Source organism: Benincasa hispida, chromosome 11 (assembly GCF_009727055.1).
Source record: "Benincasa hispida cultivar B227 chromosome 11, ASM972705v1, whole genome shotgun sequence".
Classification (NCBI taxonomy): domain Eukaryota; kingdom Viridiplantae; phylum Streptophyta; class Magnoliopsida; order Cucurbitales; family Cucurbitaceae; genus Benincasa; species Benincasa hispida.
In genome coordinates this window covers 82,189,137-82,212,428 of record NC_052359.1, presented here as the reverse complement: position 1 = coordinate 82,212,428, position 23,292 = coordinate 82,189,137, and the positions used below count along the sequence as shown (strand labels likewise).

At 34.8% G+C, this 23,292-nt stretch overlaps 3 protein-coding genes across 3 annotated transcripts; 1 reads left to right on the top strand and 2 right to left on the bottom strand.

The window, feature by feature from the left end:
- The first annotated feature begins 9,275 nt into the window (after positions 1 to 9,275).
- On the top strand, positions 9,276 to 13,276 carry LOC120091062 (AP2-like ethylene-responsive transcription factor At1g16060). The gene is made up of 8 exons (XM_039048868.1): positions 9,276 to 9,501; positions 10,076 to 10,158; positions 10,293 to 10,301; positions 10,403 to 10,491; positions 10,726 to 10,799; positions 10,891 to 10,941; positions 11,062 to 11,138; positions 12,628 to 13,276. Exons 1-8 carry the CDS (start codon positions 9,284 to 9,286, stop codon positions 13,206 to 13,208), a joined length of 1,182 nt encoding a protein of 393 aa, XP_038904796.1. The 5' UTR covers positions 9,276 to 9,283; the 3' UTR covers positions 13,209 to 13,276.
- Positions 13,277 to 13,436: 160 nt separating this feature from the next.
- On the bottom strand, positions 13,437 to 15,901 carry LOC120091059. The gene has a single exon (XM_039048866.1). The coding sequence runs from the start codon at positions 15,603 to 15,605 to the stop codon at positions 13,587 to 13,589; it is 2,019 nt and encodes a 672-aa protein (XP_038904794.1). The 5' UTR covers positions 15,606 to 15,901; the 3' UTR covers positions 13,437 to 13,586.
- Positions 15,902 to 16,769: 868 nt separating this feature from the next.
- Positions 16,770 to 22,717, bottom strand: LOC120091060 (uncharacterized WD repeat-containing protein alr2800-like). The gene is made up of 8 exons (XM_039048867.1): positions 22,440 to 22,717; positions 22,160 to 22,352; positions 21,902 to 21,999; positions 21,446 to 21,551; positions 20,913 to 21,131; positions 18,908 to 18,949; positions 18,038 to 18,285; positions 16,770 to 17,385 (listed from the first exon to the last, which is right to left on the bottom strand). The coding sequence occupies exons 1-8, from the start codon at positions 22,604 to 22,606 to the stop codon at positions 16,980 to 16,982; spliced, it is 1,479 nt and encodes a 492-aa protein (XP_038904795.1). The 5' UTR covers positions 22,607 to 22,717; the 3' UTR covers positions 16,770 to 16,979.
- Between the last annotated feature and the right edge of the window lie 575 nt (positions 22,718 to 23,292).

The following is a 23,292-nucleotide window of genomic DNA, read 5'->3' as shown; positions in this document are numbered from 1 at the left end:
CCCTTATGCGGGAATGAGCGAATTCCATCTTGTATTATTATGTTCCCAACTTCCCACTCAGTCTTGTCCCCAAAATGGTAGGTATATTGGGTCGGTGAACCGACCACTGATGCGTTATTTTATGTGATGAAATAATGGAATGAAATGCGGTGATGGGAATGCGTTGAGCAACAGGTTTTCTCAACGGAATCCAAATATAAACTCCACTGAGTTTCCTGGTAAGTTCAAGGTCGAACTCAGGAACTAGGGAAAACAATATGCGGTGATAATTTTTAAGAAGACTTTGCGGTAACCAAATAATCAAATTGTTGTTTTGGGTTGTTGTTTGCGGTATAAAACAAATGTATGCGACGTATTTGAGAAAAGATCGATTATACGGTAGATACACTGAGTATGCGGAGGAACGGGTTGAGAAGGTCTTTAGCTAGCATTTCCTGGGAGTGCGTCAAACTATACGATCATGCTACACTCATGCGACAGCAAATCATTTTCCAATGCAAATGTGATGCTCCTAGTTCTAGGATGCATGTGTTGAATGCAATAGTGTCCATAGAGCCTCTTTTCCTATGCGATGATGCAAGATGCACACAAAGACAAGGTGACCGCACACAATCATATCCTATCTCTAGGATGCATGCGATGCATTAATAGCAAACAGTGTTTATTCCTAAGCTTCTATCTCTTGTTTATGCATTCTAATCTGACTCTCCCGAGCCTAGATTCTAACCTGACTTTTTCAAGCCTAGATTCTGCCCTTAGACTACCCTCCCGAGTATCTCTAATGGACGAATGATGCATACATAATACAAGATAATCGCATAGAATAAAGATCCCCAGTTATGCTAGCTAAGTGTTTCTCAACCCATTCGACAGATTTAGCTACTCATGCATAATAAACAGAGAGTGAACATATATTGAGAAATAAATTCCATTTCTATAGATGAGTTTAAGTACAAAATGACAATGGAAGATAAGGATAGAGAGCCTGGTAACAATCCCTTGCTTCCCAAGGCTTTTACACTGTTGATTCTATTATGTTCAAATGATATTCCTGCTTCCGCAGGAGTTAGCCCTCTATCTGATCTTGATGCTTCCGGCACTCTTCCAAGTTCACCGGAATGGTCTCTCCGCACAATCTCGCTTCTCTTGCTCCCGCCTTAAATAAAAGAAAAACTAAGAACGAGGCTATTATATCTAAGGGAAAATTCTCTAACTACCCAAACTATCCGAACTATCTGATTCTAAACTCCTTTTTTAAAGATTGCCTTTGGTATTTATAGAGCTTCGGGGTGAAAGGAGTTTTCTCTCTTATAATTGCACTGATGGGATGGCTTTAATTCTCTGTCTGATGCGCCAAATATTTGTCACCGAAAAGCTGAATATACTTGTTATCGTTAGCAGCTTGTCAACTTATTTCGAACTCGACCGTCATCAGCTTTCTGTCCTATCGTGATTAATTATGCTTTTCACCCAGATGCGCCCACCAAGTTGCGCTGGCTCTATGCGGTAATCCTTATTGAGCAAATGTTTGTGAGCACAAATCACCGCAAAACCTTGCGGTAACACTGCGCTCGACCTTGCTTTCTTGTGATCTCATTTTACGCTTTGCGTCAACGCATATTCTGCACAAAAATACAAAATTTAACTGTTTCTATGCGATGAACGTATGCGATCGCAATATTATAAACTTGATGTTTTTTAGACGCAATCTTATATATTTTATCAACGCAAACATGCACTGTTTAATAACTTAGCATTGTAATAACGTGCATTTCTACCCGTTATCAGCCACCCTCATCCATGCAAATCAAAGGAAAATTCCTCATGAATCAGAGTTCATAATATACTCAAGATTAAGACTAAGTCGCCTAGGTCATCCTATTGAAATAGAAACCTGACTAGTCAACGGTGTTACATCTAGTGGTTAATATTTCGTGGTCTTGTCTTATACAAACTCATTGCATAAGATACCCTAATTCACATGTCACCTAAACGAACGTGTTGGATCATTACGTTTGTATCAAATATAAAGTGGGTTGTATCCATAGTGTTATTAGGATGAGGTACCCAACCTTATCCCTATACTATAGACCCTTTAGGCTATATCTTGAACATTGATCCTTGTATGTCTTCACATATAGTTCAAGACTCATAAGACAGCCTTGGATGTGTTGGATTTTATGTCTTAAAACTCGTAGTTTGTAAACATTAGAACTTATTCTGAGAATTCGATAAAGTTGTTGTTGAATATATTGTTTTTTAGAAATCCAATAAACCTAAGTCCCTTGACTATTATATGAATACTTGAACTTTATGTGGAGACATACAAGTGGATCAGGTTCGAGTAAATAGTCAAAATGATCTATAGTATATGGATAAGGTTGGGTACCTTATTCTGGTAATACTATTGGATGCGGCCTACTTTGTAGTTATAAAGAGTAGTAAAGTGCTACATATGAAGTGATCCTAATTTGTGCATGTTGAGACATGAGGAGTGGGGGTGTCCTGTGCAAATGATTTTTGTGCAAGATCGGACCACGAAACCTATCACTCTTACTTTATAACGCTGTTTACTATTTAAGACTAACTATTTCAAAGCGATGACCTAGGTAACTTAACCTTAATCCTGAGCTAACTATGAACTCCTGTTGTTCGAGATTATCCTTTAGTCTGCAAGCGGTGAGAGTAGATCAATTGCTTCTACTCAGTAAGCTTACCATTTTGGGGATAAGACCAGATGAATAGTTGGGAACATAAGGTACAAGAGGGAATTCACTCCTACTCGATTAAGGTTAGTAGAGAGGTTGTTCCCTTTAAGTGCTGATTCTAGGTCTTGAACAAGAGGTCTCACCCTCTCATTGGTCAGAGAGGGATTCGATTTGTCGACTGGATCACAAATCAATTGTTCATTAGGTGATCAATGGAACTTAAGGAACAAGAGGTAATTTCGGGGGCAAAATAGAGATTCGACCCAACCGTTATTACGAGCAACCTGTGAATGGTTAACTTACTAATCATGGTTATATCAAGTGGACATAATATATCTACAGTGAGGGAAGTTCAGTTATGGGCTTTAGTGGAATCACCCATTAGTTAACGAATGGGGGTTAGATCGGTCTAATGAGTTAGCCGATTAATCTCAGATCGTTGGAGCTCATGATCTGTAGGTCCGCGAGGTCCCCCTACTAGCTCGTAAATGGGTAAGCTTTAGGGTAGCTTGAGAAATTAATTTGAAATGTTCAAATTAAACGAAACAAGAGAATAAATATTTAAATATGATTTAAATATATGAAGATGATTATTGTGCAAAAATTAATTTAAGAAAATCAATTTTTGAATTAAAATGGTTTAAAAGTCATTTTGTGTTTTAGAAAGAAAATGGAAAAACAATTTGCATGGTTGCACAAAATGGAAAATAGATTTTCTTCATTACCATCATCTTTATGCTCACACAAAAACCATTATCTTCTCTACTTTGATTCTCCAAGCATGAGCTGCAAGCCATGCATTCCATCACTTTGCATATTCATCTAAATATATAAAGAAGATTGGAGTTGTTGGAGAAGAAGAAGAATACATAATTTTGAAGAGAAAATTTTCGGTGAAGAAGAAATTGTCTTCTTCAATTTGCTGCTATGAGCTTTTCTTGTTTCTTTACATCTTCAAGCAGTTCTTGAGTCCCACAACTCTGGCTAAAGCTCCAAGAGCATAGTAGGAAAGGCTTTGAGGTGGGTCACGTTGATATCAAATGAAGACAGCAGCTGAACAAACGTTTTCTTGGAGAGTTCATCAAAGGTATGTTCTGAAAACCCATTTTTTATGAAGAACATGCTCTAGTTTTTGTCAAAATTAGTGAATTAGAATGCTTATAGATCCTTGATACTTCCGCTGCATGTTATTTAACTCTTACAAGATGTTAGTTTATTGGATTTAGGGTTATTAAGACAAAATAGGCAACAATACAAACAATAATATTTATTGATTTAATATCTATAACTCTTTATTGATGACGATCAATTAATAACATTACTATCTACGAGTTTTAGGACATAAAACCCAAGAGGGACCTAGTGGACCTGCAGCTTAGAAGCTCCAACAATATGAGATTAATTGGCTAAACTCATTAACCAAATTAATCAATATTTGTTAACTGTAGGTACACTTCACTAAAGACCCACAGTTACACTCTTCTCACTACAGATATATTTTTGTGTCTACGAATATAGACCAATAATAGCAAGTTAGTCCTTCACAAGTGTTCATAACACCAACTAGGTCAAATTACCATTTTACCCTTTGATTACCTCTATATCCTTAACTACCAATGCTTCTCTAATGAACAACCAATTTATGGTCCAACCAATAAACAGAAACTCCTCTCAGGAAAATGAGAGGGTAGGACCCTTTGTTCAAGTCCCAGAGATAACACTTAAGGAAACACTCATCTATTTACTCTAAAGTCGGGAATAAGTGAATTCCATCTTGTATTATTATGTTCTCAACTCCTCACTCGGTCTTATCCCCAAAATGATAGGCTTGAGTCGGCAAGTTGGCCACTCTCACCCATACAAATCAAAGGACAATCCCTCATGAACAGGAGTCCATAATACACTTAGGATTAATACGAAGTTTCCTAGGTCATCCAATTGAAATAGAAACCAAACTAGTTAACAACGTTACATCTAGTGGTTACTATTTTGCGGGTTGATCTTATGTAAATTCATTGTATAGGCTACCCCCACTCATGTGTCACCTACACGAACACGTTGGATCATTGTTTGTATCAAGTACAAAGTGAGTCGTATCCATAGTGTCACCAGGATAAGGTACTCAGCCTTATCCCTATACTATAGACCCTTTAAGTTGTTTCTTGAACATTGATTCCTATATGTCTCCACATACAGTTCAAGACTCATAAGGCAGCCTTGGATGTTAGTTTATTTTATTTAGGGTTATTAAGACAAAATAGAATACAACACAATCAATAAAATTTATTGAATTAACATCGATAACTCTTTATTGATGATGGTCAATTGATAACATTTACTATCTACAAGTTTTAGGGCATAAAGCCCAACAGTCGGAAATGAACCTACAAAAGAGAAAATTGTTATAGGTTGAGTCGTGGATCTCGCTCTCTTTAAGACATTTTGTGACTCTACCCTTGTGCAAGTAGTTTAACAATGGCCTGCCATTCCTAAAATAAAACAGCCTAGATAGTACTATCTCGAATGGAACTGCACTGGAACCGGTCGAAAAACTCACACTATTTTCTACTTTTTGCTCCGGAAAAAAAAATTAATTGAAGAATAGAGAGAAGAGAATGAATCGTGTTTTGCTTCTCTGAAAACGATTCAATTTATAGGGTTGAGGGCCAACGAAAACGCGCGAAAAGTGGGGAGATGAGTGGCCAAGCGCGAGAGGCGCACCAATGGGTAGGAAAAAATGGACGAATCGCGCGGTTGAACGTGGAATGTTTGAGAAAAAAGAGAAATAATATTAAGTGGAATAGAAAAAATAATTTTATTTAAACCTCACCTCACCCTATACGACCGGACGGCGACGACGCACATGTGGAAAGACCACCAATCCCCATTTGCCTATCTCCTCACCCCCTCTAAAACATGGGTACCCCTGGCCCAAACCCAAAACCAGACGTGAGGATATGTAAACATCGTTATGAGTTGAAAGAACCATCACAACAGCGGTAGATAGACGAGCGTCTTAAAATTGTAGGAACGGCTACCTCCGGTAGACAAAAGATAATTGCGATCGAATGGCTTGAACGGCATGGGACGTCGAAAATGAACCTACAAAAGAGAAAACTATTACAGATTGAGTCATGGAGCTCACTCTTTTTAAGACGTTTTGTGGCTCTGCCCTTGTGCAAGCAATTCAACAATGGCCACGCTGTCCCCAGGATAAAACAACCCATATAGTACTGTCTCAAATGGAATTGCACTAGAACCGGTCAAAAAACTCACACCCTTTCTACTTTTTGCTCGAGAAACAAAAGTGAATCAGAGAACAAAAAGAAGAGAAGGAGAGAATGGATTGTGTTTTGCTTCTCTAATGGGTGGGAAATAATATTAAATGGAATAGAACAAAAAATAATTTTATTTAAACCTCACCTCATCGTGCCTGACCAGTTGTGACATGCATGTGGAAAGACCACCAATCCTCATTTGTCTATCTTCTCACCCCTCTAAAATATAGGTACCCCTTGGGACCCAAAACCAAAATTAGAGGTGAGGATATATGAAGGAACTCCCCTTTCTTGATTTAAGCAATGTGGGATTCTCCTTTTCACAAAATCCATGAAAAACTCAACTTTCCATTCTTCTCTTTAAAACAAAATTTTAACCAACAAGTCTATTAAATATGATATTAAATGTTTAAATGTGTTAGAATTTTGTCGTGAAGTTATATAAAAAGTAGATGCATAGGTATTTGAACCTTTAACTTCAAGGAGAAGATCAGTATTTGTCAATTTTCATTAAATTATGCTAACTTAATTTGGTCATAAAGCAAATTCAAAAACCTATTAAAAGTATTTTTATAATAACCCTAAAAATATAGATTCATTTGATAACAATTTCATTTTTAGTTTTCCACTTTTAAAAATTGTGTTTGTTTTATTTCAATTTTTCAATCATGATTTTCGTTGTTTAAAAGAACATTTGAATTCCTAGCTAAATTCTAAAAACAAGAACATGAACCAGAATTTTATTTTAAATTTTTTTAAAACTTAACTTCATTTTTTAAAAAAATTAATATTGATGAATAACAAAATATAGAAACTTCTAGCTAGAAGTAGTATTTATAGACTTAAAACCATAAAAACTAGAAACTGTACGGTTATCAAATAAGATCTATTTCAATCCATTTTCCAAAAAAAAACATTTTCAGGAGAGAGTTGATTTGAGCAATCTTCCAAATGAGATTAAATAGTCAATGGGAATTTGAGACATAAAGTTAGCATTAAAATCCAAACACAACAATACAAAACTTTCAATTTCAGTGATTTTTGGAAGCACTTTGTTGACATTTAGCTATGAAATTAATCAGAATACCGGCTGACACAAAAACAAACTTGAAAACTTGTGTGTTTTAAAAATGGAAGAAGACAGAATGTAGACAACAAAGGCTTTTTTTTTTTTTTTTTTTTTGTCTTTTCATAACATTACCTTGATATTATCAACCCTCCTCTTATGGAGTTCCAATCCCCACTAATTGTATATTGAAATGCTTGATTAACTAATATTGTTAGCCAACCATTCAAATTCTTGGCTGTTGTTCCACTTGTCTTTTTATATTTACTTTTATCCTAAGTTTTAATGTTGTTGTTTACTTCCATTCCAATATTGTCTCTTTAGATTTATTCGTTCGACTTATATTAGTTTTAATACCACATTAAAATAATATAGACTATAGAATTTCATCCTAAGCCTAATTAATAATAGGAATAATTCGTATATTTTTAAAGATTATGAAGTCTCTCATCTTTTCGATCTAAAATATGATAGTTTAACAAATAAGTGTGATATTTTGTTTTAAATAAGTCATGAAAAACATGAAATTATTTTGAGTTAAGAAAAGGTAGAAAGAAATTCTAGAGTTGTGTCAAAAAAAAAATAAAAATAGAGTTAATCCCCATTTTAATAGAACAAATAATGGTGTTTCCATAAGGACTTCGGGGTAAATTTTAATTTAAAAAATGGGACAATTATAGATTAACCTCTATTTTGGTATCTATATTTTACAATTTATTCAATTTTAATTTATATATTATCAAATGTCTAATTTTAGTTTTTGCACTCATTTTAAATAAATTTAGTCTTTATAACATAGTTGTATTATTGTTTTGTTTCAAAAACTTTTAATTATCAATTGATATTTTCACAATAATTTTTAGAAACATAATCGTATATTGTATTTTTAAAAAAATGATAATTATTATTATTTAACTAATTTTGATAAAAAAAATTTAACTTCGAAAAATTAAATTTAAGATTTATTAAAAGTATAGGGATTAAAATTAGACATTTGAAGTTACAAGAACATAAATTAAACAAACTCCAGATTACATAAATCAAAATGGTATTTTAACCTAAAAATTATTAAGGATCGAACATAATCTCGCATGAACCAAAAGTAGAAGATTCATTCTATAAAAATAAATGAAAATATTTTCGATGACAAAAATTGGGTAATTGTTACAATTAGTACAAAAATGTTTTCATCTTTTACAAAATATAACTTTCTTTTTGACCAATTATTTTAATGATTCGTCTCGATGCTATCTCGGTCAAAATCAATACTGAGACCAGAATAAAAATTTAACTTCTTTTACATTCGAATGGCCAACTTTTTGGACTTTCTAGGTGATTATTGGCCAGGAAGAAGATCAAGATTGAATAAAAATGAAGAGAAAAATAAGTGTTTTTGGTCCATTATTATTGCATTATGTAGGGTCAATTTTCCTCCGAGGAAGGAGGGTTTATTCTCTTCTATTCTTTTGGTTCCCATTTTGGTTTCTAGTTGTTCACACTAGATTTTTTTTTTTTAAATTTCGAGACCTTTTTTCAAAAAATATCTTTAAAAGACACGTAAAATCTCTTAAAATTTTCAACTTACCTAGAAAATCAAAACAATAAAATCTTAAAAACTTTTACTCTATAAGTCTTATATTGGTCACTATCCTTATCTTGACCGAAATTTTCCCCAAACACAAAATTGATGGTTCAAATGTGTCACTTTTAAAAATTTGATCTCATTATCGATCTCAGCCAAGATAGCAACCTATTAAAATAATTGACCAAAAAATGTGTTATTTGTGAAAGATGAAAACTTTTTTACACTCATTTTTATACAGTTACCACATAAATTCTTTAGAGAGAGTTGAGAATTATAAGTCAATATAATCCCATGTGACAAACATACCAAATTTAAAGAGAATATAACATCATACCATTCTAGAAATAATGACGGACCTATTATCTCGATACATAAGAACTAATTTGAAAGTAAATTAAGATCGAACAACAACTGTTACTATTATAATATTTAACTTAACATCAATCTGGTTTCGTCTTAAAAGTAAATTTTAATTTAAAAAACAGAAAGATGACAAGAGGTTTTGAAAACAATACAAAAAAAAGGAAAAAAGAAACCAGATATATATACTATATATATAAATAGATAGATATATTGAAATTGAAGAAGACCTTGCTGAGTGAGATTAGAGGGTGAAGAAAAGCAGAGGTATAGAAGAAAATTAGCAATGGAGGCGACAGCTTTGGTACTGAAGAACGAGGAGAATCTAAGAATATGTTGGACGGAAGGTCAAACTCAGGCCATAAGACGTGTCAAGAGACGGCGGAGAGACCCAGCTGCCGCCACCACCGGTCAAACTAATAAGCAGCAGTCGCCGAAGCAACAATCTGATCAAGCTCCGACCACCACTATGAAGCGTAGTTCAAGATTTCGTGGCGTTAGCAGGTAATTCATAATTTCTTCGTTTTGTTATCTAAGTTGCATATTCTTAAAATCTAAATTAAGCTTATAAATATTTTTTTCTACCCATATATATATATATATATATATATATTAATTTAGTTATCTAATTTTTACAAATATTTTTAAATTTTAAGCCCACGAGAGCGAGGATGAAAAAATTTGTGTTCCTATTTTGAATTTGATTAAGAATTCAAATGACTTATGAAATTAAATGAAAACCACCATAAAAGAAAAGGGTAAAAAAAAAAACAAACATAATTTTATACCGTCAAATAGTTAACAAATATGTCTCAAGTTTTTAGATTTTATTTATTTATGATTTTAAAATTTGGTTAAGACTTCAAATGTTTCGTTAACAAATATGAAAGTTATTATTGAAATTGTATTTTAAGTTTAAAAACACTACACTCTCATTTAATATAACAATGTTGAAAAATAAAAATGTTCTTTATGATTAACAGTTTATCGGATAACCATATGATTTTTGAAAATTTAAGACGTTATCAAACATAATGATCTTCGTTTGTGCTCATAGCAATTCTATTGTAATGAACAGACACAGATGGACGGGTCGATTTGAAGCTCATTTATGGGATAAACTTTCTTGGAATATGACACAGAAGAAGAAGGGCAAACAAGGTATTAACAATATTTTCAAATTTATAGATCTCTCTCTTTTTACTTAATTTCTTATGGGGTTAATTGCGATCTAAATCTCTTTGAATTTTTGTTTTTTCTATCTCATCTTGACGATCCTTTTGATCTCCCAACAGTTTATCTTGGTGAGTAATTAATTAACTTCAAATTAATATTCCAAGCCTTTTTTAATCTCTCTAATTAAATAGCATGCTCATGTGTTTGGTTATATATATACGTGTGATAGGAGCTTATGATGAAGAAGAATCAGCTGCAAGAGCATATGATTTAGCAGCACTCAAGTATTGGGGTGTAACAACCATCACTAATTTCCCTGTAAGACTTCTTGTTAAATAACCCATTTTTCATTCTTAATAATAAAAAATTTTAAGTTGATAGGCTACAACTTGAATATTACTCGAGGTCTAACAAATAAACTATTACTACAAAACAGGAAGAAAAAGGAAAATAGTTGTCGTTATACCTTTAAACTTGAGGGTTTGTAATATTACTTAAATATATGTATACTGAAAAAATATGAATATTTTCAATCTCATTTAATGAATGTAGATATCAGAGTATGAGAAAGAGATTGAGATAATGCAAACAATGACAAAGGAGGAATATTTAGCCTCTTTAAGAAGGTAATTTTGGATTGAAATTAAAGATTATAATTAGGTTTTTAATTAGCTTAATTAAGTCTGATTTACATATGATAAACTGATTTGTTTTCAGAAAGAGCAGTGGCTTCTCAAGAGGTGTATCAAAGTATAGAGGAGTTGCAAGGTGAAGGTTTTTTTTGTTCTTATATTTGGTGATGTTCCTTAGAAAGTTATTTATACAGCCAATCAAAAAGGGGAAATAATCAAATAGAAATTTTGGTGAATTTATGTTTAATTAATGCAGGCACCATCACAATGGTAGATGGGAAGCAAGAATAGGGAGAGTTTATGGGAACAAATACCTCTATCTTGGAACTTACGGTGAGTAATTCTAAACAAAAAGTTTATTTTCTTTCTTATTATTAAAAAATTATTTAATAATGATTTTCTTTTGCCTATTTTGACGATATTTTTCAAAATTAAGCCTTAGTTTGTGGGTTGGGTTCACCTAATAGCTAATAAGAATCTAGCTCAGAGGGAATAATAGGTTTAAGTACTCATGATTATTATATTGTAAGAAGATTGTGCACAAACTAACTCAAATACTCATGATTATTATATTAAAAAAATGTATACTTTGATATATAAATAAAATAATGAAAAAGCTACATTCTAGTTCTTAAATTTTGAGTATAATATCACAAAGCGTCATCTGTTTTATGGTACACGGAAGATTGTTTGGTTGGCTATTATTCGCGTCTTTCTCTAGATTTTATGCGGTGAGCGTAATAAACATCTTTTCTGAGATTCATTTTCTAGTTTTGATAGTTTCATGGATCTAGTTGGGGTCTTCTCTTATTTCATTTATTGACTAAAATGTTTCTTTTCTAAAAAAAAATAAAAAAAATAAAAAAGAGTATTTGAGTATAGTATCTATTTGATCCATAGGTTTCAAAACGTCATATTTTTACCCTTAAATTTTGAGTTTAGTTTTCATTTGGCCTAGATTTCAGTTTTACTCTTGATTAACTAATACTTGCTTTTGGTCTTTGGTGTTAACTTTCCACTATTTAATTTAAAATAATTATGATGTTGATTTTTGAAATAATTCTAACACCGAGTAAAAATTAGCGGTCAAATCATCATAGCTCAATAACCAAATTTTAAGTCCAATTGACATATGAGTGTGTTAGTAACCACGAGGTCTGTGGTTCTATTCCTGATAGTAAACAAAAAAAAAATAATAATACAAATTATTGAAAAGTAATTTAATTATAAGTAATTCAATTTTTAATTGACTAATAGAAAATTAACATTAAGGACTAGAAGCGGACATAATACAAACTCAAGCATAAAAATGTAAAACTCAAAGCCTATAACTAGATGAAAACTAAACTCAAAACTAAGTATAAAAAATGTATAATTTTGAAACATAGTTAACAAATAGAAACCAACCTCAAAACTAAGTACAAGCATAATATTTTAAATTTTATAGACCAAATAGAAACTATATACAAAACTTAGGGACAAAAAAATATTTCTTTAAAATAACTCTTCTAACAAAACATTAACATAACTATGTTCTTCACTACTCGAATGTTTTAAGTATAAATTAGTCATCTTAGTAATTGGTGAAAGGTTAAAGAAGATCAAATCAAATTATTTGTAGATATCGTTTGTTCTAATAACATAGAAAGTATAATGTCAAATTAGTGGAAAAAAGATAAATTTAAGTCATTCAGAAATACAATTAATATAACCATTAAATTTATGTTACTCTTAATACTCTCTTTTATAGAGTAAAGAGTACAAGATTTGTCATGTTGAATTTGAATACTAATCACAAATTTGTTTCATCTTTCCACCACAGGCACTCAAGAAGAAGCTGCTCGAGCTTATGATATGGCCGCTATTGAATACCGAGGGATCAATGCAGTCACCAACTTCGACTGGAGCAATTACATGGCCTGGCTAAAGCCTCCGCCGCCGCCATCCGCCACCCAGAGCGAAGCCCATATGGCAACAGACCCCCACAATGAGCTCTGCAACTCCAGCTCAATCCCAGCTGATGAAACTTCACTCTTCAAAAACCATCACTACGACATCGATTCCTTTCATTCCCTTCAAAAGCAAGAGCTTCTCGAGAGCTGCAACGCCCCGCTCAATGCTTATGCTAGATCTTCTTCTGCATCAGCACTCGACCTCCTTCTTCGATCATCAATTTTCAAGAAACTGGTCGAGACCAACTCAAATCTCTCAGTGGATGAGGCTGATAATGGAGAAGAGGCAAAGACTCGAGTGCAGCTCGACAGTGTATTTGACGAGTTTGGAGATATCTTCTGTGATAGACTTACAGATGTACCATTAGTTTGCAGCTCCAACAAAGAGCTGCAAGAAAGTGAGCTTCATTCGTACTTCAATGGCACATTTCATCGTTTCAAAGCAGCCTGAAAGTGTGCTTCATGTCATTGTTAATATCATCGTATTGAACATGTTAATATGGGAGTTAGAACTCGACTCGATCGGTCGACAGTTTTCTTTGTATTTTTGTGGACATAAGTAAACCAACTATTCAACATTTCCCTCTTCTCTATTCAGATCTGTTCTATAACGAATATGGATAAACCAAGAGAAAACAACTACATGAATCTCAAATATTGCAGAATCACAGAAAAGTAATAACCCAGAACTCAAGCAAATTGCCAAATCAAAAAAGTAATCGGTTCAGTGATGGAATTCAACATCCTAATGCTTCGATCTAACTCTGCAAAGAAATTACATTTATAATGTGCTGTCGGTAATACATACTCTGCAACCCATTAATTAGCATCAAAATTGCTTCCTTTTGTTCTTCAAAATTCTATCCCTTTTTGTGTAAACATATAAGAAAGCAAAGAAAAGTACTACAGATACTGACACAGAACCCCAGGGAAATGGAGGGTCTTTAAAGCAAACCAACGATGCCTCCAGTTCTTGAGATGCATTGTAGACGATGGAGTGAAGCGTGTAAAGGTCATGATCTGAAGATCTTACGTAATACAAAGCCATCTCGAAGTCAAAATGCGACATTGCAGACACCACTTTGTCCAGCTTATATTTGAAAAGATTCCACCGCTGTATGAACTCAGTGCGTTGTTTCGGTTTTAGCAGATTTCTATCACCACCATGAGCAGCTACAGAGTTAAGAACATCAATCGCACTAGTGATACTGCTATTCAATGTTGTCAATATAAGGTTTCTCCTCCCTGCATCCTTCTGAACAAAAGATAAGGATGATACCTCTGAGAATGGACCAAAAGGAGTTTGCCCGATGCTCCACGAGTAATCGACAATGGTGTCGTTGTGCCTTGAGCTCCAAGCTAAGTGGGTAGGCGACACTCCCCACATACTTTGTAAAATTGAACCAATAAGTGGCCTCTCAAGGTCCCTTGTATGTGTAAATACATGGCGCCCATTACAGCTATAATCACTCACAGTCTGAGTATTCTTAGTCCTTACAGCAATAACCATGTCTGTAAATGCCACAGATTGATGGTAACGATCAAGCAACAAGATTGTATTCAAATTCAAATCGAAAACATAGACCGGAATCACTCTAGCCATCTCCTCCTCCTCGGGGAATCCAGCCCTTCTAAACTCCTCAGCAGAATCAGACAGAATCTGATGCAATCTTTTAGAATCCAAATACTCGTTCACAATCAAAGTATAGTTATCAAACAAAAACCTCGAAGTATATGAATTCGTAGACCGAGAAATGGCAAAAGCACAAATTGGGCACTTAGCATAGCTCACACTATAAGTCTTAAAGCTCAAAGATTGCTCACCCAACAACATCCCACCATCCCTCAAGGTTCTCTCAATAGACTTCCAATCCAAATCACCTCCATCACTACTCTCAGATCCATATATGTGTACAAATTGAACAACCAATGAACTCTCAAAAGGAACAGGAATTCTCATAGAAGGAACTAAATGAACCTGATAAGCACTCCAAACCAACGATGCCAAATCCGCCAGCAGCGCCTTCTGGGACTTCGGCCGGCCATGCAAGGTCGCCAAAGGATGAAACTCTCCTCTAGGAAGAACCCCATCTCCAGAAAGCGACGGTCCATAATCAACAGGCCCTGCACCCAAATCAACCCACAAATACCTTTCTCCACCAGTCCAAATGCTTCCTAAACACTTGGTAAAACCAGGGGATGATTCCCCGTGGACATAATTGTAAGCATATGGCTTCGATTGAGAGCCCAAATTAAGCAAATATATGTAAACCCCTTGACCGGATTTCTCCTTCTCATAATCCTGCTTTATGACACGGTCCACAGACTCATAAGGAACAGCAAGAAGCGAAGATCGGAGGCTAGAAGCAGTATTAGAGATTTCAGATTTCAAGATCTCAGAGAGATGAGAAGCCAAAGAGGGGGCATGAGATACATCGAGATGGAGAGAATGTTTAACCGCAAGACGGTGTTGATACGAATCAAAAGGAGCAATGACATGAAAATGATCAGAAGGGAGAGAAGCAGAGAGGAAAGAGGAAAGATGGGTCGATGAATCGGAGGGAAAATCACCAACAAGACGGACATGGAGAGAGAAAGAGAGGGAGAGAGAGAGGAGAGAAGAGATGAAAGCAGGGATGAGAGGAGGAGGAGAAGAAGAAACCGAGAGAGATTTCTTGAGGGACGATGAGAGGGAGAGAAATGTGTCGTTGGAGGCATGTGGGTCGAAGCGAGATTGCTGAGCGAGAAATGAATCGAGGCCGAGGATCGGAGCGGAAGTGGCGGTGGCGATGATGAACAGAAAGAGGATCGCCGCGGCGGCGACGGCGGCGGAGGTGGTGGTGGGCATTTTTAGGGTTTTAGATTGGATTGGATTGATTGATTGGAAATGGAGAAGATGGAGGAAATGGATGTGATTATGAGATGATTATGGTTCTGTTATGGATTCAGAAGAAAACCCATTACAATTAAGGAAGAATTGAAGAGGAATTGAAGAGGAATTGAGGAAGAAGAATGGCGGAGATGATCGTATTGAGTGGGAGCGAGTCCAGTGTTGTCTCTTGACGAGTCAACCAGGACATTGGAATTTGCAACAAAATTAGATTATTGATTCCTCCTCTTTTTCTTCTTCTTTCCTCTGCAGAGAAGAGAGAATTATCTTTTAAAACATTATATTTTTGGAAAATAGAAACTAATTTCTCTCCTTAATTATTTTAAAATTTTAGACTAACTATAACAATTAAAATTATAAATTTGGTACACTCAATTTTGTTAATCAGAAATTAATTTAGACTTTGTTTAAGTACAACAATTATGAAAATCAAACTTTCAATCTCTAATGAAAAATATCGTATCAATTACCATTGAGCTATTAATTTTGTACTAAAAGATTGTTATCATATATTGCTAATCTAAACTTCATTAAATACAAGATGAATGGAATATTTAGATCAAATATAGTTAACATTCATCAATTTGGGCAGCTATTTCATTTTTTTCCTCTATTTTTCTCTAATTATTTAGAGAGAATTACATGGCACTTTCTCTTCCGAATCAAGTGAAAAAAGTAATGGAGATGTTCGTTTCATGAAAATGATAGCTTGCTAAGTCCTTTTTTAGTTCAACATTGAGTGAAGAGGTCTGAATCAATTTAAACTTGTGTTTAGACATCACCCTTTCAAGGAGGCCAAACAGCTTCTTCTGTGGTTAAACATAAACAAGGCCTTTTTGTTCTATCTGATGAGAAAGAAATTGAAACATTTCTCAAGACAAAGAAAGACTCCATGAAGTCCTAATTGATTACATTCTTTTGCATGATCTACATTGGTATAAACATGCTTTTCCTTTCAACGAGTATAGCTTAAGCTCTCTATTATCCAATATGGGGAAATTTTTTCTTCTGTAACTTGTGATTTCTCCCTTTTGTAAATTGCATACTATCAATGAACTTTGTTTCCCATAAAATGGTAAGCTCTGGGATAGGAATTACTTTAGTTTCAACTATCACTGCAAGGGGAAAGAATCTGCCATCTCAAATTCACTTTAATTCCTTCAATAGTTGTATATCCCACTATACTATCTACAATCCACACAAACCACCACCACCACCACAACAACAAAAAAACTCATTCCTTCTAAAACCTACGTAAAGAGAAGTTACGGCTTTAAATAACGGTAGGAACTAAGAGAAAACGAAACCCTCGCAACTCACTGATGACATGTATTAAAGATCTGAATCATCGCTATCACTGTAGCAGTGTGAATCCCAAAATTTTGAGACAACCTCGTCGTGTTTAATGATCGGACGAAGAGCATTGGTATAATCTATACAACGTATAATTCCAATATCACCATCATAAGAGGCAGTGACAATTCTACACCCATCAGCAGCAATTGAGGATAATGTCGTGCTGCCCTCTTTATAGTCACCGAACCAACAACTCAAAGAATTCGCCGGTGCGCCTGAATTGACCTCCCAGACGTGTACATAAACATCATCTGGACATCCCGTAACAACTTTGTAGGGATCCATGTGCAGGAAGTTCACTGGTCCACTATGTCCATCCAATTCAGCTAATGGTTTAGGTTTAAGAACATCCTGGTTTCTTCTTACATCCCAAAGCTTTGCACTGCACGAAACAGTATGCTTTATGTTATTTAATAAAAAGTCAGAGCTTTATTGAGAAAAAATGAAAAGAACATAAAAGCATGAAATCTAGAAAGGAACCACAACTCCACATAATTTTTCAATCCCTCTAAAAAGTATGTTATTCCTTTCTCCCAAAAACCCTACACAATAACACAAAGAAAATCAAACCAAAACAGGGAATGGGTAAGAAACTCCTCCAACAAGGAATTGAGGCTCTAAACTTTCAGATTTATTCTACTTTATCCTTAAAGTTTCAAATTCATAACGTTTGGTCACAAACTTTCAACAAACTCTATTTAGTATTGAACTCTACAAAAATAAACTATATGGCCCTTATCCTTATTCTAATTGTCAATTTCCGTTTCCCTTAATTAGCTTAAGCAGCTTTAATACATGCCTAAGTCAACACATTAAATATACATAATCAAATTAAAGATCAAAAATGGTTGTCATGAAAATTCAGATACTAAAATATAAATTACAAAAGTTTAGAAACCAAAATATAATAAACTAAAAATAATACTCAAGCCAATATATATTTTGTATTAGTATTGGATAGGCTATATATTGGTCAGTTCTAAAGTAAAGAAATATGGACATTGCGCGTGGTGTGACTATGAACTGAATCATACCTGCCGCTACCACCTGTGCATAGTACGGATTTTGAGGGAATCATGTCGAATGAATATAAAAACGGTTGATAAGCTGCAGCAGTTAGAACTTTCTGCATAGTCCTTAAATCAATTGCAATAACGGAGGAAGTCGTAGCAACATAGACCAATGATTCATGGCACTTAAGGTTTATAGGAGCACCAGCAAGAGAAGTTAATCCAACGCAACAAGACGAACGGATAGTTGATGTAACATCCCAAACTCTTACCTACTTCCATCTCAATACAAGTCAAGAAGAAAGAAGGGAATAAATTAAAACCCAACTAAAACTATAAAACCATAACTTAATTCAGAAATGTAAATACCTATTTATTGACTGAAATAATTTATATAAATTATTTGGTTGATCAGAACATCCACTCCACCCTATATTGATGTTTCTATAAACTTCAACCTCGATGTTTCTGTCAAGCATCCGTATATCTAAACTCAAAAGGATTAAAGGGCCAAGAAATTCTTTTCCACTTTACGCATGCCATACACTTTGTATACTTGCTAGTATTTGCTAAAAGCACTCCAGAATTTTCATGAATTGATTTCTCAGTTTTCACTTAATCTACCTGCTCCTAGCTTTCTAATAAAATAAAATAACCAGGGCTGGCGAGTTAAATAAGACAACTGAACTGCTGTATAACATAGCACCTTAATTATGTCATGGTGTCGCCATAAGCACCAGTCAACAAAGATAAAGTTCAAAAACATTATGACAACACAGTTAGCTTAGCTTGTTTACGAGAAAGAACATGACAATAAACCTCTCACCTCCCCTAATATTGAACTTGCTCAAGAAAATGCTAAATTACATATAATTAAAAAATTTGTAGAAGTACCTTGGAATCTCTTGCAATGCTAACCAAAAGAGACGTCTTATGCCTGCATGCATTGAAAAAAAAAAAAAAAAAGAAGAAGAAGAAGAAGAAGAAGAAAGAAAGAAAGAAAGAAAGAAAAGAAAAAAAAAGAGTGTTAACATGTATCATCGCAGTTCTCTCTAAGGAACAAAAGAAGAGAACACTATGAGCAATAACAGAGATGCATATACTACAAGAATTGAGGCATATGTTACAAAGTTCTGGGATAATCCACATGCCGACACAAATTTACTATGAGGAACTAATCACAGTTAATCGGCAAAGCACTAACACGACAGCCAAATACTATCAATACAGCTTTGGATGGCAGAATCTAAGTTTCAAAGTAATTTTATGCACTACAGGTCCACTGCAAATTCAACCAGCCTCAATATTCCATATCCTTCTGATATCTAGGTTTGATGATATTAGATAGGATTTCAAGACTATAACCAAGTCAATGTTCTCTTGCTATCATAATTTTTTTTTTTGGGGGTAAAAGATACAATTCATTAAAAATAGGTGAGAACCCCAAACACCAAAAGGTGCTTACAGGAGCGGTCGTCAATTACTGACTAAAAAAAATAAGCTGAAATGAGAGAAGGGATGCCTAATCTTACACCAAGACAAAGCAGTTGACAGAACAAGATCCATAAAATGATTAAAAGAAGAAAAAGAGTAACTTAAAAGTCAACTGTTCCTTTCACCCCACAAAGTCCAAAAGAAAGCAAGCAAGAGAACCAACCAAACCGTCTTCTTAGTACCACCAAAAGGATGACCCACCAACAAGGAAGCCAAAATATCAATGATGGAATTAGGACATGTAAAGGACCATCCAAAAGCAAGCAAAACAATATCCCAAAATGTAGTGGCAAAAGGACAATGAAAAAACAAGTGCACCAATGATTCAGCATGTTTGCAACACATGTGACACCAAGAGGGTGAAAGAGACATGTATGGCATTCTGCGTTGTAAACGGTCAATGGTATCGATAGCCCCCCAATTAAGCTCCCGAAGAAAGATTTTAATCCTTTTGGGAATACTATCTTTCCAAATCACCGAATAATGGTCAGTCAAAGATGAATCCACTGCACTCACCAGATCATTCATAAGAGATTTAACAGCAAAGCTGGAAGATGGATCAATAGGCCACAACCAAAAATCAGAGGAGGAATGCAATATGATAGAAGCCAAAAATTGTGATAAAGAAGCCTATTCAAATATCTCCAACTCCATAAGATTACAACGTAAGTTCAAATCCCAAGCATTAGTAGATGGAACCTAGACATTAGCCATAGTTACCTCCAACTATTGTGAAAGACAATAAAGCCGCGGATACGTGGTGGAGAGAACACCATAAATAAGCCAAGAATCATGCCAAAAGATGTATTAGCACCATCACCAAGCCGACAACAAAAACGAGCAGCAACCACACTAGTATACCAACAAATAAACCTCCAGGGAGCTTTGAAAGAACCACGAGAGATAGAAGTGGGCCAAATGCAATCCAGGGAGTAGTATTTTACCACAATGAGATTCCGGCATAAAGCATCATGTTATGATAAGAAACACCAAGTTCACTTTGCAAGAAGGGCAGAATTACGATGTTTAAAGTTCCCAATACTGAGGTCGTTGAGAAATCACCCACTTCACATTGCGCATACCACCCACCCCAAGAACCCTCCCAAAAGAAGTCACGGACCATCTTATCAAGGCAATGAATGACAAAGGAAGGAGCCGGCGACTGATGTGGGATAGAAAGGGCTCTGATGTGGATATAAAAGATCTAGAAAATGCTCATTAGGGAGAATTTTACTACAAGCTTTAGAACGTGAAGAACAGGGGAAGGCATACTACATAGGCATATATTATACTAATACACCACATAATTATCAGAGCCAATAAAATAAAATCATCATCAAGCTCTACAAAGAATCAAGTGGTAAACAAGGATTTTTATAAGAAGAATAAAGCGAACAGTGCTTACCCCCCCGACTGACATTAATTTAATTGGTTTTTCATGTCCATGTAGTGTAACCTTTAAAGCCCTCTTGCCTCGCTTACCACTGGAACTAAGAGACCAAATGCGAACGGTACCATCTTCTCCTCCACTGGCCAATGCTTTGCCGCTACCATCACCTAACAGTTTATCTGACAGAATTGAAACTGGGCCATTATGACCTCGAAAACATTTCTGACAAGAACCCTAAAAAAGGCAAGGACAGATCAGGGTTAGGAGTTTGGGACATAACTTTGTCAGAAAAGATTTTCAAAAGCTTAAGGGCATTTAGACCTCGAAATTAAACGATTAAAGAATAGTGATATGGGCTCAAAATTTTGATAATTCATGAAATTTTCCAATTGATTTTCAAATTTGACCCAATAAAGTATGGACAGGAAAAAAAACAAAGTGCCCAAAAAGGTAACGAATATCTACTTCTTCTGACTGCAAGAGAATTTATAGGAGGACCAATTCATGATTTCTGTCGTATAAGAAAATGATATTGTATTAGCCTGTACCTTCCACCACAATCGAATTGAGTGATCAGAACTTGAGGTTGCCAAAAAATTTCCTGATCTTTGCCCTTCACTTCTAAGAAATGAAGTTTCATGAAGGGGAAAGGACCTGCATATGAAATCAGGGTCAACAACCAGCTAGAAGTGAAACCATCAAATTAAGCATGGGCCGGACCTGCATATGAAATCAGGGTCAACAACCAGCTAGAAGTGAAACCATCAAATTAAGCATGGGCCTCTTAGAGCACATTTCATCAAGTTCAATGCAGCAAAGGACAGAAACAACCATTTTAAAAAAATAAAAAATAAAAAAAGGGTTAAATTCGAGAAAGTTATCCTGCACAAGATACCTCAAAGCAATTTTACAACCAAAAGCACAACGATAGTATTTAACACAGAAGTAGAAGTTCACAAATATTGGTTAATACCAATTCTCAAGGCAAATACTCAACATCTCACCTCATACAAGTTATACGCGCATTGTGATCACTCAGAGTGGCAAGAGAAAATTTTCTGCTAATATTTTTGGAGGTAGTCACCATGTGAATTGAGGAACCCTAATCAACAAGAAAAATCAAAAGGTGGACGACTAGAAACAGTCAAATTCACTTGTGATCAACTCCAAACAACGTAGACAACAAAACTGAAAGCACCCCAGAATAAAAAGAAAAAACAAAAAGTCCCATATATAATGTCAAAAAGAATTCAAACCAGTACCTGGGAAACGAATAAATTATCGCTATCCAAAAGCGCGGGGCCATAAGGCTGGGATTGGGTGTAGATACTAGAAACGGAAGGATCTTCAAACTTGCACTGATACAAAGTGGAAAGCCTAGCGAAGTAGGCATTCCTAGCTCCTCCTGAAGCTAAGGAAGAAGCAAGAGGTGGTAATTGATGCTGCCATCGCTCCCTATAGAAACAGAACCAGAATCCTGAATGTTGAGTGGGTGGTAATTCATTGAAGAAGAGAATGGAATCAGAAAAGAGAGTGAAGAACCTGTAAAGGCGTTGCCAAATGGAGTCGGAATTTGCGACTTGTTGAAGATATTTGCAGGTGCCGGCGAGATTGAAGATGTCGTGGCGCTTGAGGAATGAAGCGCAGTGAGCGAGAGAATCTTCATCCAAGTCGGTGATGGTGGTCGGAAAGTTCTGATTCCGGTCCATCGACGTTGTTGGTGAGTGATTGGTTTTCGCAGGCTTCACAATTTACGAAGGCTTGAGAAATCGAAAAATTAGTATTTTGATTCCAATAATGGGAAATTGGTTGGTTTGGACGGCTAGAAACACAAATATGATCGAAAGTTATTGAAATATGACCTAAAGAGATTTTGGGATGTAGATAGAGATTCCAATTTTCTCACATGGAAGGGTCCGCGAGATTCTCCAATTAGGTGAAGAATGGGAAAGGGAGTGGAAAACAAAATTCTCGTGAGCTAAATAGGGACGAGGGCGGGGAATGCATTTCCCGTTCCCACCCCTAGCCCTACCCCCTTCCCTGTCTCTACCCCGATTAGTTTCTACATATTTATTTAATATAATTATCTAATGTTATGTTATTATTATTATTATATAAATATTACATTTNTTAGTTTCTACATATTTATTTAATATAATTATCTAATGTTATGTTATTATTATTATTATATAAATATTACATTTAAATTTCAAATTTGATTATTTCTTTAGAAAAGATAATGAATATGTTTAAATTTAGATTATATATGTGAATAATTTTATTTATATTTATTTCTTTCTATTAAAAAAATTAATTAGTTTTTTTATGCCAAAATTTGAGTAATTTATCTTTAAATTCAAATCATCATTCAATTTAGTGATAAAGTTAATTATTT